This window comes from Trichophyton verrucosum (assembly GCF_000151505.1).
Source record: "Trichophyton verrucosum HKI 0517 chromosome Unknown contig00695_1.f1.exp, whole genome shotgun sequence".
Taxonomy (NCBI): domain Eukaryota; kingdom Fungi; phylum Ascomycota; class Eurotiomycetes; order Onygenales; family Arthrodermataceae; genus Trichophyton; species Trichophyton verrucosum.
In genome coordinates, this window is record NW_003315276.1 from 38247 (window position 1) to 51510 (window position 13264).

General features: G+C 47.4%; 5 protein-coding genes across 5 annotated transcripts; 2 read left to right on the top strand and 3 right to left on the bottom strand.

Moving 5' to 3' along the window:
- Positions 1 to 278: 278 nt before the first annotated feature.
- TRV_06343 (MFS multidrug transporter, putative) lies at positions 279 to 1937 on the bottom strand (the record flags this gene model as incomplete). Its single annotated transcript, XM_003019579.1, has 2 exons — positions 279 to 1727; positions 1788 to 1937. The coding sequence occupies 2 exons, from the start codon at positions 1935 to 1937 to the stop codon at positions 279 to 281; spliced, it is 1599 nt and encodes a 532-aa protein (XP_003019625.1).
- Positions 1938 to 4287: 2350 nt separating this feature from the next.
- TRV_06344 (uncharacterized protein) lies at positions 4288 to 5115 on the bottom strand (the record flags this gene model as incomplete). Its single annotated transcript, XM_003019580.1, has 2 exons — positions 4288 to 4405; positions 4568 to 5115. 2 exons carry the CDS (start codon positions 5113 to 5115, stop codon positions 4288 to 4290), a joined length of 666 nt encoding a protein of 221 aa, XP_003019626.1.
- Positions 5116 to 5721: 606 nt separating this feature from the next.
- On the bottom strand, positions 5722 to 6981 carry TRV_06345 (uncharacterized protein; the record flags this gene model as incomplete). The annotated part of the gene is made up of 3 exons (XM_003019581.1): positions 5722 to 6616; positions 6684 to 6718; positions 6778 to 6981. The coding sequence occupies 3 exons, from the start codon at positions 6979 to 6981 to the stop codon at positions 5722 to 5724; spliced, it is 1134 nt and encodes a 377-aa protein (XP_003019627.1).
- Positions 6982 to 7467: 486 nt separating this feature from the next.
- TRV_06346 (uncharacterized protein) lies at positions 7468 to 8634 on the top strand (the record flags this gene model as incomplete). Its single annotated transcript, XM_003019582.1, has 1 exon — positions 7468 to 8634. The coding sequence occupies one exon, from the start codon at positions 7468 to 7470 to the stop codon at positions 8632 to 8634; it is 1167 nt and encodes a 388-aa protein (XP_003019628.1).
- Positions 8635 to 9794: 1160 nt separating this feature from the next.
- On the top strand, positions 9795 to 11283 carry TRV_06347 (uncharacterized protein; the record flags this gene model as incomplete). The annotated part of the gene is made up of 3 exons (XM_003019583.1): positions 9795 to 9950; positions 10027 to 10167; positions 10240 to 11283. The coding sequence occupies 3 exons, from the start codon at positions 9795 to 9797 to the stop codon at positions 11281 to 11283; spliced, it is 1341 nt and encodes a 446-aa protein (XP_003019629.1).
- Positions 11284 to 13264: the final 1981 nt, after the last annotated feature.

The window sequence follows — 13264 nt, forward strand, 5'->3', positions numbered from 1 at the left end:
CCTCGTATCTACATTGGTGTCGCGATCCCTTAAATTAAACAAAGAAGCAAAATAAAATGATGGGACGAAAGTAATTGTAGAAATTTTGCCGTATTCTTAATTTCAGCAGTTCATTCATTTATCCGTGTTAGATAAGTTTATCTATGCACATTATTATTATAGCCATACTATATAAGATTCAAGAAATGAGACCCCACGAACTCCAAATAATGCGCCTTTGCCGAGATGAATCCAGAGAAGAGCGTAGAAGAAAATTCATGTCACGATAACCGGTCTAATTATGCTTTTTCCTGTCCTTTCACACTCTTCCACTCAATAGTGAGCGCACCAAGAATGGCAACGCAGGACATTGCCAGGGCAATGTAGTAAGTTTTGACCACTGAGTCGTTATACACTTCCAATACCAGCCTGAGAGTGTTTGGATCTTTAACGAGATCACGGATAGTGGTAGCGCCAACCTGAGCAAGGTTGGCTGCATCGAGGCCGGGGATATGCTGGAGCCCGGAGGTAAGTTTATTTGTGAAGATGTTTTGAGCGACTGAAATAAAGATCGTTCCGCCGAGCTGTTGAGCAAAGAAAATCAAAGAGGAGCCTATTGGAACGTCGACCTTGGACAGGACTGTCTGGCATGCGACAGAGCCCTGTTGCATACCCATTCCCAACCCTATGCCGTAGATAACCTGGTAGCCAATCCATTTTGCGTGGCCAGTGTCGGTTTGGAAGGTGGTTAAGAGGCCGGCACCCACGGATGAAAGGACGCAACAGCCGATCATAAAGGGGGCGTAGTATCCAATTGCCGTGACTAACCATCCACTCATAATCACTCCAATGACTAGGGATAAGATCATGGGGAGGTTCATAATTCCAGATTTGACAGCGCTAACACCTTTGATAGCTTGGAACCAGAGCGGGAGGTAGTAAATGATCGTCATCATCGAGGAGCCGAGACAAATTGTGAACCAGAAGGCGGAAAGAACACTGCGCTGGACGAATATGCGGGGTGGGACGGTTGCTTCCTCCTTGTGCCAGATCTGGACTGCGATAAAGGCAATGAGAAGGATGCCAAAAACGACAAACAGCGCAATGATTCTCCCACTTGACCAAGGGTATGTTGTGCCTCCCCACTGGAGGGCAAGGAGAAGGCAAATAACGCTCGGCATGAAGCAAAGAGTGCCTAAGGGGTCCAATTTGAGGAATTGTTGGTACAGCGTCAAGCTTGCTGTGCTCTTTCGAGGGATGTTGATGCGGAGGAGGAAAGTAACGATGACCAAGGTAACGGCTCCAATGGGAAGATTGATGTAAAAACACCATCTCCAAGTGACTTTGTCGGTAAACAGGCCACCAAGTAAAGGGCCAGCAACGGAAGCAATACCAAACATACCGCCCATCAAACCGGTGTACATCGGCCGCTTGCGCAAGGGAACACTATGGACGATGATGATTACAGTCCCTGAGAAGGCACCAGCCGAACCAAGCCCAGCAATAGCTCGACCAATGATAAAGGCGGTTGAGTTAGGAGCCGCTCCGCACACTGCTGAGCCGACCTCAAAGATCACGATCGCAATGAGGTAGACCCATTTGGGGGAGTAAAGCTGGTAAAATTTGCCAAAGAGTAGCATGAAGGAGCATCCAGTGAGTAAATAGCTGCTACCATACCAGCCAATATCTTGAATGGAATGGAACTGATCTGTGATCTTCGGGATGGCGGTAGCGATAATAGTTCGGTCCTACGGTGAAGTTAGAAGAATGCATTATTGATGGTAAAGGGTGGAAAGGGGTAGACTTACCAGAGCGATAAGGAACACAACTAAGTATAGTGCTATCATGATTGGGATAACTTTCTTTGCTGACGGGTACTGGGAGTCATCTTGCACGACAACCTTCTCCTCGGTGCCAGTGCTCTCCTCATCGATAGAACGTTTCTCTGGTTCCCCCATGGCTGGACGTAGAACAACAGACTCGTTCGGGTAACGATAAAAAGCAGACGTATCAATCAGTCTGGTTGTAATGATAATGATATGCTGTATTGAATATTTGAAGACCTCTTGATGTGATGGGTATTTCCATCATGACAGTCAACAGGCGCGGCATGACTGTTAATTATATACTACAACTTTTCGTGTACTTTCAAACCGGCCAACTCTTTGAAACAAACTCCGAGATGATATTGTGTCTGCCTGAGTCAAAGGCATGGAGCAAGAAAACTCTATGATCTTAACTCCGGCGATCGACTCTTCCCGTGGTTCGGAGCGGAGCGCCCTTGGCTTCGGCCCCGAGACGGGCGTTCTGGGCGCCGACATCTTCTCGGGGCCATAATAAGCTGGTGCATTCAGTGAGGAAGTCATATTGGGTCTATCTCGTGCCCGAAGTATATATGCAGCCTTATGGACATCCCAATTGCTCCTGCGGCCGAACAATGCGTTTGTACCTGCGAACTGGATGATAATCTCGATGTTGACAACTGCGAACATGGGAGAAAAAGAGAGAGAAAGTCTGCTGACTCATCCGGGAAGTCGGCGTCTATTAAGCTCCGACATCACGTGGAGAGGCTTGGCTCAGGAAGGCTTAAAAGCTTGATTTCGTTGTTTATTTTTAGTGTTTTTCACTTTCCTTCGCTTTGATTGGACGGACTTTACCTATTCTCCTTCAGTCACGGAGTTAGCGGAGACATCTCACGCATATACCTTATGAAGGCTCTCTGCTTCCTGTTCTCAACGAAGGACAGGATTATCTTGCTTACCTTGAAAAATACTTGATAGATAGCCCTATCTAAAGGAGAACACGGATATAGTGAGTAACCAACGTGTTCTCCAACGTTGCGAACCACGTATGGCTCAAACCCAGCAAATCCTCATACAAACATCACCCAATCACAACCCGCTACCATTGTATATAGAAGCGACCAGGTAGCCCCCAGTTTGGGATTCTGGATAGATGTAAGCCAGTACATGTTTTACCTGAAATTACTGCCACATCAATTACGAATGCTGCCATTCCTGAGGCTTGGGTGGCTGAGTAGGAGCTTCCAGATACTGTCACAGGTCTATTACTGTGAGTCTTGTTGTAATGACAACTCCGGGGGCATAGAAATCAACTATACATATTATAAGTATTGTCAACGTAACAAATATAGTCGAGAGAAACTACATAGAAACTTACCAATGGAACCATAACTACTGAAACTAGCTGGGACATCGGCTAGCGAGCGGGCTGGAACGGTACGGACACCATTAGCTGAGGCAGGGGACCCCTGGCTCGCATCACGCTAAACAACATGATTAGTTGGAAGCCATATTGAGAAGCGTAAAAGGAGTAAGCGTATATTCCCTGCACCAACTGAGGCAGCAACGAATATTCACGCCTTGATTACGTTTTCGGTCGCATGGCTCATAGTCGCGGAGAACGACCCTCCGAAACTCGTATTCATGACTGCCTTGCCTACAGTATTCCTTCTGGTGACAACACTACTACTCCAATCCATCCCCATTGTTATGCCAGAAATGGAACCAGATCCATTGTTATCCAGAATCTTGACACTGGACCACCAAGGCGTTTTTGACAACTCCATAGACAGTTCCAGCTATTATTTCGGCAGCAGAGGTCCCATGACCACTTCTGTCACCCATCTCCATCGGGTGTGGTATTGATTCCCTGGATGGTACGGCCTCTCAGGTCACAGTTGGTGCCATCACCGCCAGTATCGCGTGGTTATTCTGTCCTGCTCTTTCTTCATAAACGTATTCGGGGGTAGGAGGCAGCTTCTTGTGCGACATGGTGAGCTCCCTAGACTTTACCACTCACTTCAAGATGCATTATGCTCCTAGTAAGATGCCATATTCCGTACTACTTACCTTCACCTTCCGATATGCCCCGGTCTACCAAACGTAGTTGAAGGCATCAGAGCAGGAGGACTCCCATACATCCTCTCTTTCTCCGGAGCCAGTGGACATGTAGACAAGGGAGTTGGGGCTAGAACATTATCCTCCGCAAATGCGTTAGTCAGGACATGGGTATTTTGGGACCTAGAAACTTTGACCAAGGGAGTTATAATGGAGGTAGAAACTGATCCTTAAACTTAGGACTTCAACTGGGCATTTTGAGAGCGTACAAAGATGGCGGAATACGAGTAAATAAGCAGCAGGATTTTCCCTTTCGTACCCATCATTCTCTCCAGACCTTGCCTCTTGGCTTATTCCCCTTAACTGGCTCCCCTTGACTTAGGTGTAGAAAACTCTCTGTACTGTGTTAGAACCCAACTATATATCTTTAAGCAGGTGCCTCTTAGACTTAAGGCTTTCTCACCTTGAACTTTGAGAAGTGAGAGTCTCTTTGTCTCAGTAGATGTTCCTGTATTTTATCCCTTAACTTCTCACGTTGTGCAGCCCGGCAATCCTTCTTATGCACACTATGATGTTCTCTGCGGCACTCCAGCGAGCAGTACCTATTATAGTGAAAAAGAATATTAGAACCTTAGGTAAAATCTGGAGATGGCTACCATCTAGCTCTAGGCTAATAGACTAATACGCTGTATAAATAGAATAAGTGAACTGTATAGAGAAACACTTACCGAACTACCTTGCAGCCGCTACAAAGCATAAGGTCTTCAGTGCTTCCACACATCATACAGGAGGGAGAAGGTGGCGTGGCGAGGCCAGAAATATAGGTGTCGCGTAACTCGGCTGTAAGTCGCCCAGCTTTTTGATCGCAAGATCCAGCAGTCCGGCAAATAGGCACACCATAGCCCCAGACAGATCGACGGATGGGGTCAACGGTCCCAGCCTCAGGAGACAGAAAAGAGACGACTACCAGGTTGAACGTTGAGGCTTTGATACCGCAGAACTGGCAGTCCCAGGACCTCATGGCAAGTAGATCGGCATGATGGCGCGCAGCCAAGTTCGCTACAAAGCGGCAGGCCAAATGGGCCGATTCAGGGGTATGGCCAAAGCCAGGCAGGCAGATGGCTCTAGGAGCAAACTCGGCAAAGGTGAACTTCAGCCCATCTCCTCCGTTGACTCCAGGATGACGGACACCGCAAAGTCCCTCATAGACAAAGGGGACAAGCTGCCCAGGGGGGTTAAGGACTTCACTAGGAGCTTCACGGGGAGGACGCGACATTTTGATAACTGTTTATTTGGCGCCGAGGAGGTTCAAAGCAAGTACCAAAGAAGACGAGATAAAGAGGATAAAGTAGATAAAAAGAGGCAGAGTAAGGGGAAGCTCAATATCACCATCCTTTTGTGGCTTGATGAAATCCAAGGTGTATTGTCATGAGGCGCGACAGGAGGACACTAATATGTGTTTGTTGTTATGTCCTCTAGGGAGCTTTGGTTGTCTCGCTAATGACAAGCTGACAGCCCTAGCAACTTTACCCTTCCAAATAGTAAGATATACTTCCAACCAAAGGTCGCCCATTCTAGGTATTCGGGTATCACTTTGCCAAAAGATAGCAACAGTACGTATTTAACGCTATAAATAAATAGAAATTGAATAGTTTTTATGTATAGCCAGTGGCCATATAGTCGATAAGGTAAGGAAAATGAGTGAACAGACCTAATGAAGGAAAAGATGTCACATATGATCTAGAATTAAACAAGCATATTCAACAAACCATGTATATATGGACATAAGGAAGTGAAAAAGAAGCAGAAGATAAAGAAGCGGAATCAGTCATGCAAAATAAACGTGAGGCATGGTGTAGCCAAGGCAGAGTACATTGGGTATTTACTCTGGCTTCTTGCCAACCATGAGGAACATAGGAGTGAAGAGTTTCATCTCTCCGCCCTTGACTAAACAATCAGCAGCGTATGCAAGGCTGTCTCCAGTCTTCTGAGAGCCTTGAGGGAAGAGACCAAACTTCTCCATGGAGCCGAGGACGCGGTGGACTATGGAACGACCCCACCAGGTCATTCTCATGATGGTGAAAAGATCTCCAATTGAGGACATGTGCTTCCAGGAGCCAGCAAGGGGGTAGTACCATGGGCTGGGGTCGGGACGGTTGGCAAGATCTTCCACTTTAAGAAGCTCAAAACCGGCGGCCTTCATAGCCTCGACGGCAACGGATTCCTTTACCATGTTTGAGATACCATCTCCCTGTTCGATTCCAAGGCGGATCTCTCGGTGAACAGGGTTGTCGTTGTCGTACTGATCAGTCATGACCCATTCATAAACGCCAAACACACCACCTGGCTTCAGAACCTTGAAGATCTGAGAATAAACACCTTCTAGAGAAGGGGCGTGAACGGTAGCTTCTATAGCGTAGACGGCATCAAAGGTATTTGGTTCAAAGGACATTTGCATAAAGTCACCCTTAACAAATCGCAACTGCTTAGAGAGACCTTCTTTCTCGGCGTAACGCGTGGCACGCTCAATTTGATAATCGTTATTGTTCAAACCAACGATATTGACACCGGCGAATTTGGCGATCTCTCTAGCAGGGCCACCGACACCGCAGCCAACATCCAGTACAAGCTGGTTCTCTTTTAGGCCGATCGAGTGTGCTAGATAGTGTTCATGTCGGGCAATGGCTTGACGGAAAGGTTCGCCGTAGGCGAAACGGCAGAAATGGAATGAGCTTCCCCACCCGTATTCGTAAAAATCGGTGGCTAGGTTGTAATAACTAGATGCGATTGTCAGACCCCGCGTCCATTATTGCCATTCTACAGACAACCGCAGCAGAAACTTACTGTCTGGTGAGAGTAGCATATTCAGCTCTTCGTGCCTGCAGAATGCGATACCCACTTAGCATGGTGATTGCAGTAGTCAGTGGAGATAGCGCACCTCTCTGGTTTCTTCAGTCTCATCAGCAGAGGGCTTCTTGTCCCAATGCTTGAAATACTCATCAACAGCAGCCTGCTGGGCCTTCTTATCCTTTCCCATCATAGCAGCAAGGCCACCCTGGGCCTTACTGGTGTTGCCGTGCAGGACCTTGTTAAATGCCGCATCGCGCTCATGGTTCTCGGCTTCAAGTTGAGAAGACGACATCGTGGTATATCTGTTTTATTCTCTGAAATCGGCGTGGATAGCGAGCGGGAACAGCGATCGAGGATGTGCGATAACAGGTGAAAAAAAGGGGTTGTTGTTGTTGCTGTTGTTGTGAGTTGGCAGTTTTGAATATCTTGCTTGCTCGCTTTTTTTTTTTTTTTTGCATCTCGAAATGAACAGAAAAATAAACTTTCCCAAAAGGGGCTCAGAGGCTTGGCATAAAGCTGTTCCTTTTTGGTTTAGCCTCAGCTGCCAGTCATGTGATGCGGAACGCCGGGCTCTTCCATTTTGGGATCATGCCATTATCACGTGAAAAAATTTACTAATAAATGACTAATGTAGATTACTAATATAAATTACTAATCAAATCTACTCGCTGAAGCAAAAAAGATTCTAAGGAAACAAAGTTGAAGATAGAAAAAAGCAGAAGAAGCAGCCAAGCATACAGCAGGGAGACGGGCATTCATAGCTGTTCTGTTCTCGAAGATGCCTCCACAGATCAAACAAGATATCAACCGGTCAGGATGGGAGACCACAGACTTTCCATCCGTGTGCGAACAATGTCTCCCCGAAAACCCTTACGTCCAGATGCTCAAGGAAGACTATGCCGCCGAATGTAAAATCTGCACTCGACCCATGACCGTCTTTCGATGGAAGGCGGATCGGACGTCTCGAACGAAGGCGACAAATATATGCCTGACGTGCGCGCGACTAAAGAACTGCTGCCAGTGCTGCATGCTGGATCTTTCTTTCGGTCTACCTATCGTTGTTCGAGATGCGGCTTTGAAGATGGTTGCTCCGGGCCCACAAAGCTCAATCAACAGAGAGTATTATGCGCAGGAACACGAAAAGGAACTGGAGGAAGGCAGGGGAGCTGTTGAGGAATATGAAAAGACGGACGAGAAAGCACGAGAGCTGCTACGGCGCCTGGCCAACAGTGAACCATACTACAAGAGACAGAGGAGGTTAGAGGCCAGTGGAGAGGCCAGCAGCTCCAGTGCGGCTGCAGGAGAAGGGCAACGGTCATCTGAACCGGAGAAGATAGGGTATGGACCCGGCCCGGGTCCTGTGCGGACAAGTGACTTGCGTCGCGGCGCCGGTCGAGGTAGAGGCGGTGGCCGAGGCCGTGGAACACGCCCATACCCCCCAGTATCTCAACGAGCTCCAGGGCCACAGGACATCGAACCACCCGCAGACCCCAATATCACTTCCTTATTCATTACCGGAGTGGAAGACGATCTCCCCGAACATGCTCTCCGCACATTCTTTACCCCCTTTGGTACCATAAGATCGCTCGTCTGCTCGCATAGATCACATTGTGCGTTCATTAATTTTGCGTCACGGGAATCAGCAGAAGCAGCGGCAGCAAAGTGTCAGGGCGTTGCGGTGGTTCAGGGGTGTCCCCTTCGAGTTCAATGGGGAAAGCCTCGCCCGTTGGATAACATGGAGAGAGACGAACGGATACAGAACGCGCGTCAGGGAAGACAAACAGTTGCAGCCGTCAAGGGTGGAGGAAGAAAGGCAATTACTCAGGGTTCATCCGCACAAGAGGGAGACGGAGAGTCAGATATCAAGACTAGTGATCAAAGTTACGCCGTGGCACCGCCGCCTGGCCGTGGAGAGGTCCAGTACGCAAGCATGGCTGGAGATTGATACCATTTTTTGTTACTTTTTGTTTTCATTTCCAATACCTTTAATATGTTCCAGGGAGGCATTAGCGTTTTCGTACCGGCGTTTATCTACTGGCAAGGTGTCAAACTAAGAATCATGAAAAGAAATGAGAATAATTCAATATGATACAGATTTTGAGCTTTACAAACGCGTCAAAACAGTCTATTGCACATGGCTAACTTGAAGTAGAATGATATATGAAACCGCCAAATAATGCATCCAAACGCCGCCGTTCCAAATGTTGAGTATCCCAATTGACATGAGATTTAATAATACTCTCCACGCCATAGTCGAATCCGAACCCCATCTTTAACAGGATCAGCGTATCCTCCCAGATACTTGATGTCAAGCAATATTATGAGGAGCAGCATCCCTTTCCAACCTTAACTGGCTTCTCACCAGCAGCTTTTATAGTATCATTGTCTCCGCGCTCCGTATATTCGTGTATCCGCAAAGCTGTAAATTGAGAATAGGTTAGTTATAATTCAAACGACACAGTAGTTAGAAGGAAACATACAGTATCGATCTACCTTCTCTCCTCCCTCTTCCTTAGTCTCTATCTTTGTCCCTTGAACAATATTTGTCTTCAGAATATGCGCTGTTTCGAGCGCATGTTGAATTTTCAATGGAGTATCAACGCCGAGTTGTCGGTTTTGTTCAAATTGTTTGCGAGCCTCTGCTCGAGCAGCATAGAGAACGGGATAATCTCCTAGACAGCATATTAGCACGTCGAGTTTATTCCATGCAGCAACGAAATCCTATACCATTGAATGCGATCCGAGTAGCCCGGAGTAGCTGACGGTATGCGCTGAGAGCAGACACCGGGCTGGTTGCTGCGGCCATAGAAACTTATTTTAAAGGCGAAACTGGAGTGGTAGAAACAGAAAGAAGTCAAGGACAGGTATAAATGATCACCAAGGGTTAAGTTGTCTCCGGTTCTATATCAGCTATTCGTAGTTTGATGTCTCTTCCCTTCGTCTTTTCTTCCTCCTGGGCGTAGAGGTAGTTAATGGCCCAAAGCAGACTAGCGCCAGATCCATCGACTTTTTTTTTTTTTCTCTTTACAAAAACTTCATCCCACTTTGGAGAGTGAAGAAATGACAACGAGGTTGATAGACGATACAAGTTAAGACTGCGACAAGATGTCGAGCATAGAGACAGTCCACCTACCGCTCCCTCGCCTTCCTGAAGGCTGGGCTGCTGCAGACAAAGACTTCAAGGCAGTAGGATGCTTGTCCGCTGCGACCAGACGCAACGTTGAGCCCGTTGGCCCGCACTTTTTAGCCCACGCTCGCCGTGTAAGTCATGCCAATTGCATAATATGATAACATTATACCGCTCAGTTATCTGATATGCAAGTTTCTACACTTATAGAAGCGCCATAGACGAACTTTCTCTGAGGATGAGCGAATCCTTGCGCAGGAGAATGTCAAGAAGATTGAGGAAGACGATGCCGACGAGATCAGCGAGCCAGAGGACCCAATGATGCTACAGAGAGATGCTAAGGACTGGAAGGTATATATTACTTATCCGGTTTGATAACTTGCCGGTTGGATGCTGTTGCTAACCGCTTCATTTGCTATCTAGGGTCAAGATCACTACGCTGTGCTCGGTCTTAGCAAATACCGATGGAGAGCTACCCCCGAGCAAATCAAGAAGGCTCACCGCAAGAAGGTCCTCAAACATCACCCGGACAAGAAGGCTGCTGCAGGTGCTGGTGATGAGAACGACAGCTTCTTCAAATGCATTCAAAAGGCCACCGAAATTCTACTCGACCCTGTCCGTCGACGCCAGTTTGACTCTGTCGATTCTGCTGCAGATGTTGAACCGCCGAACCCTAAGAAGAAAGGGGACTTTTTCAAGCTCTGGCATCCGTTCTTCAAGGCCGAGGCTCGTTTCTCTAAGATTCAGCCTGTTCCTATGATTGGAGACGATAACAGCACGAAACAAGAGGTCGAAACTTTCTACAACTTCTGGTACAATTTTGACAGCTGGAGATCATTTGAGTACGAAGACGAGGATGTTCCGGACGATAATGAAAACCGTGACCACAAACGTCACATTGAACGCAAGAATGCCAATGCCCGTAAGAAGAAGAAGACAGAGGACACCGCCAGGCTACGACGAGCCGTCGACGATGCCCTCGCCGCCGATGCCCGAATTAAGAAGTTCCGCAAGGAGGAGCGTGCAGGCAAAGACAAGCGAAGACTCGAGAAGGAAGCTGAAGCTAAACGCCTAGCCGAAGAAAAGGAGAAAGCTAAACTTGAGGCAGAACGACTGGAGAAGGAACGTGAAGAAGCCGCCAAAGCCGAGCGAGCTGAAGGCAAAAAGGCCAAAGAAGCCGCCAAAAACGCAGCTAAGAAGAACAAGCGTGTACTCAAGGGCAGCGTTAAGGAGGTCAACTACTTCGCAGAAGGAGATCCGTCTGCGGCTCAGATCGACAGCGTCCTCAGTGACGTCGAGCTGATCATGAGCAAGATCAACAACGATGAATTGGCCACTATTGCATCAAAGCTTACTGCTGCCGGCAAGGATGGTGCTGCTGTGAAGGGCATTTTTTCTGCAGAGGTCACCAGGCTAGTTGGCTCTGGGGCCCTCAAGGAGGGCGATATAAAAACACTGACTGTTTAGATTCCTTTTCTTCATTTTCTTCTTTTCTTGATTATGGAGCAGAGAATCGACTTCCTGGTTCAGATGAGATATAGATGGCAACGAATTGGCTTTTATAACCCCTCGAAAATAATGATATTTCTATCCTGACTAGACTCCCTGGAACCCCGGCGTATAGTTAACTCTCCTGCATCCGCCTAGCCTTATACGATGTGTTTGTATCATTGCTTGCTAGTTAAAAAGGTATCAAAAGTAGACGGTTCAGCGGTAGCTAACCAGTCAACTAGTGGTAATTCGTTTTTCGCTGTAGAAAGTATATTGACTAACTTCGTTTACCTGCTGCAGGCTGATTCAACTCGACTCCATGACCTCCTCGTCTCTCCACCATCGACACCCGTCTCTCATCCTGCTTCTAGAGACCACCATTGATATCAACAGCAACGGTGTCCTACGCTGCTCCAGTCTTTTACCTACCATTGCGTAGCAATGATGCAAGTGGCGCATCTCGCCGGTTCGAACGACTGTCTAGAAGAAGCTTATACCCCATCGTCGATTAACTCCCGGATGTAGCTTTATGAAGTCATCATCATCAACAAACAGAGCAAAACTAGGAGAAACAGGTCCCTTTGACCTTGCTACCCATCCATGGTAACAGATTCATTGTCTACAGGGAGAAGACCGGAATCAAAAGCCGCCACCGGGTCTCCTGATGCCTCCAGCATCACCCTTGCTGAGTGATTAGCTATGCTATCGAGGCAAACTTTCCCCCTCTTCTCTTAAAAGAAGACCTTGCCATCCGGTTCCGTGGAAGTTCTACCATTTTTTTCTACTTTTTGGTTGGGATCCCTCTGTTGCATGGAAAGAATTGAGATCTCGATTGGTATATCTATTTCACATTCGGCCCATACCTCTGATTGGAAGACATAAACAGCCGCTACGACTTCGGGATATACGGAATCACCTGTTTTGAAGAACCAGTCCCGATATAACCACCGCCAATATGGGACTCATGTCTACTCTTGTCCGTGTGTTTTTGATGGGCAGTCGCTTTATGCAGTTTGCCTGCGCTGGCATTGTTCTTGGAGTCAGCGCCTGGTTCATCCACCGACATGGAGCGAATGGCCATCTCAAATATGATATAATTATTGTACGTCTCTCCCCATACTCGTGGTTCATGGCTGAGGATTGCTGACGAAGTGGGTTCATGGTGCAGTCCGTTCTATCAATCGTTTTCTTCCTTCCAGGCCTGCTCTCACCTATAATTAGGACACTTGGGTTTATGACTTTCTTCATTGACCTGGTTTTCTCCTATCTGTATGAATGGCATGTGTCACTGTTGTATAAAACGCTTGCTAACCGTCGAAACTTTTTCCACTATAGATGGTTGACTGCCTTCATCTTTGCCGTACAAGACTACAGCAGGAGTGATTGCACCAATACTTCTCCTCGTGGTGGAAGCTGCAAGTACAAGAGACTTATCGAAGCCTTCACCATAGGAGCAATGTTAGTACTATCATCATAAGTTGTCAAATAAGCAGCTACTAATTTTTGATCACTAGGTGGTTCTGCATCACTTCCCTGGTCCTGGAGGTAATGAACGTCATGAGCCATCACCGCGAGAAGAACTCATATGATGGTGGCCATCACAAGGAGATGCGTCGATCCGGGGATACCGGCCGGAATGATACGTACGGGCGACATATCTAACTGGTGAACCCGTTACATTGCTATTCCAACAAGTATGTATGGCCAGGGGCTAGCTGGTCGTTTTTGTATATACATCTGGCTGGGCGGAATGCAATGGAACCAGATCAGGTGTGTAAGGGGGAGGTGCTGAGGAATGGATAGGTATTTACTAGTGAGTTAAAGCTTCTGGGGACAGGAGATCAATTTTGGCGATAGTTATTTGTATGCGTTGCAAAGCAAACCCCCATTTGGCCCACACATCTGCGTGATAATCTGTAATATCCGGATGGTGAGTTGAAGGAGCAGGGTGGAGGGT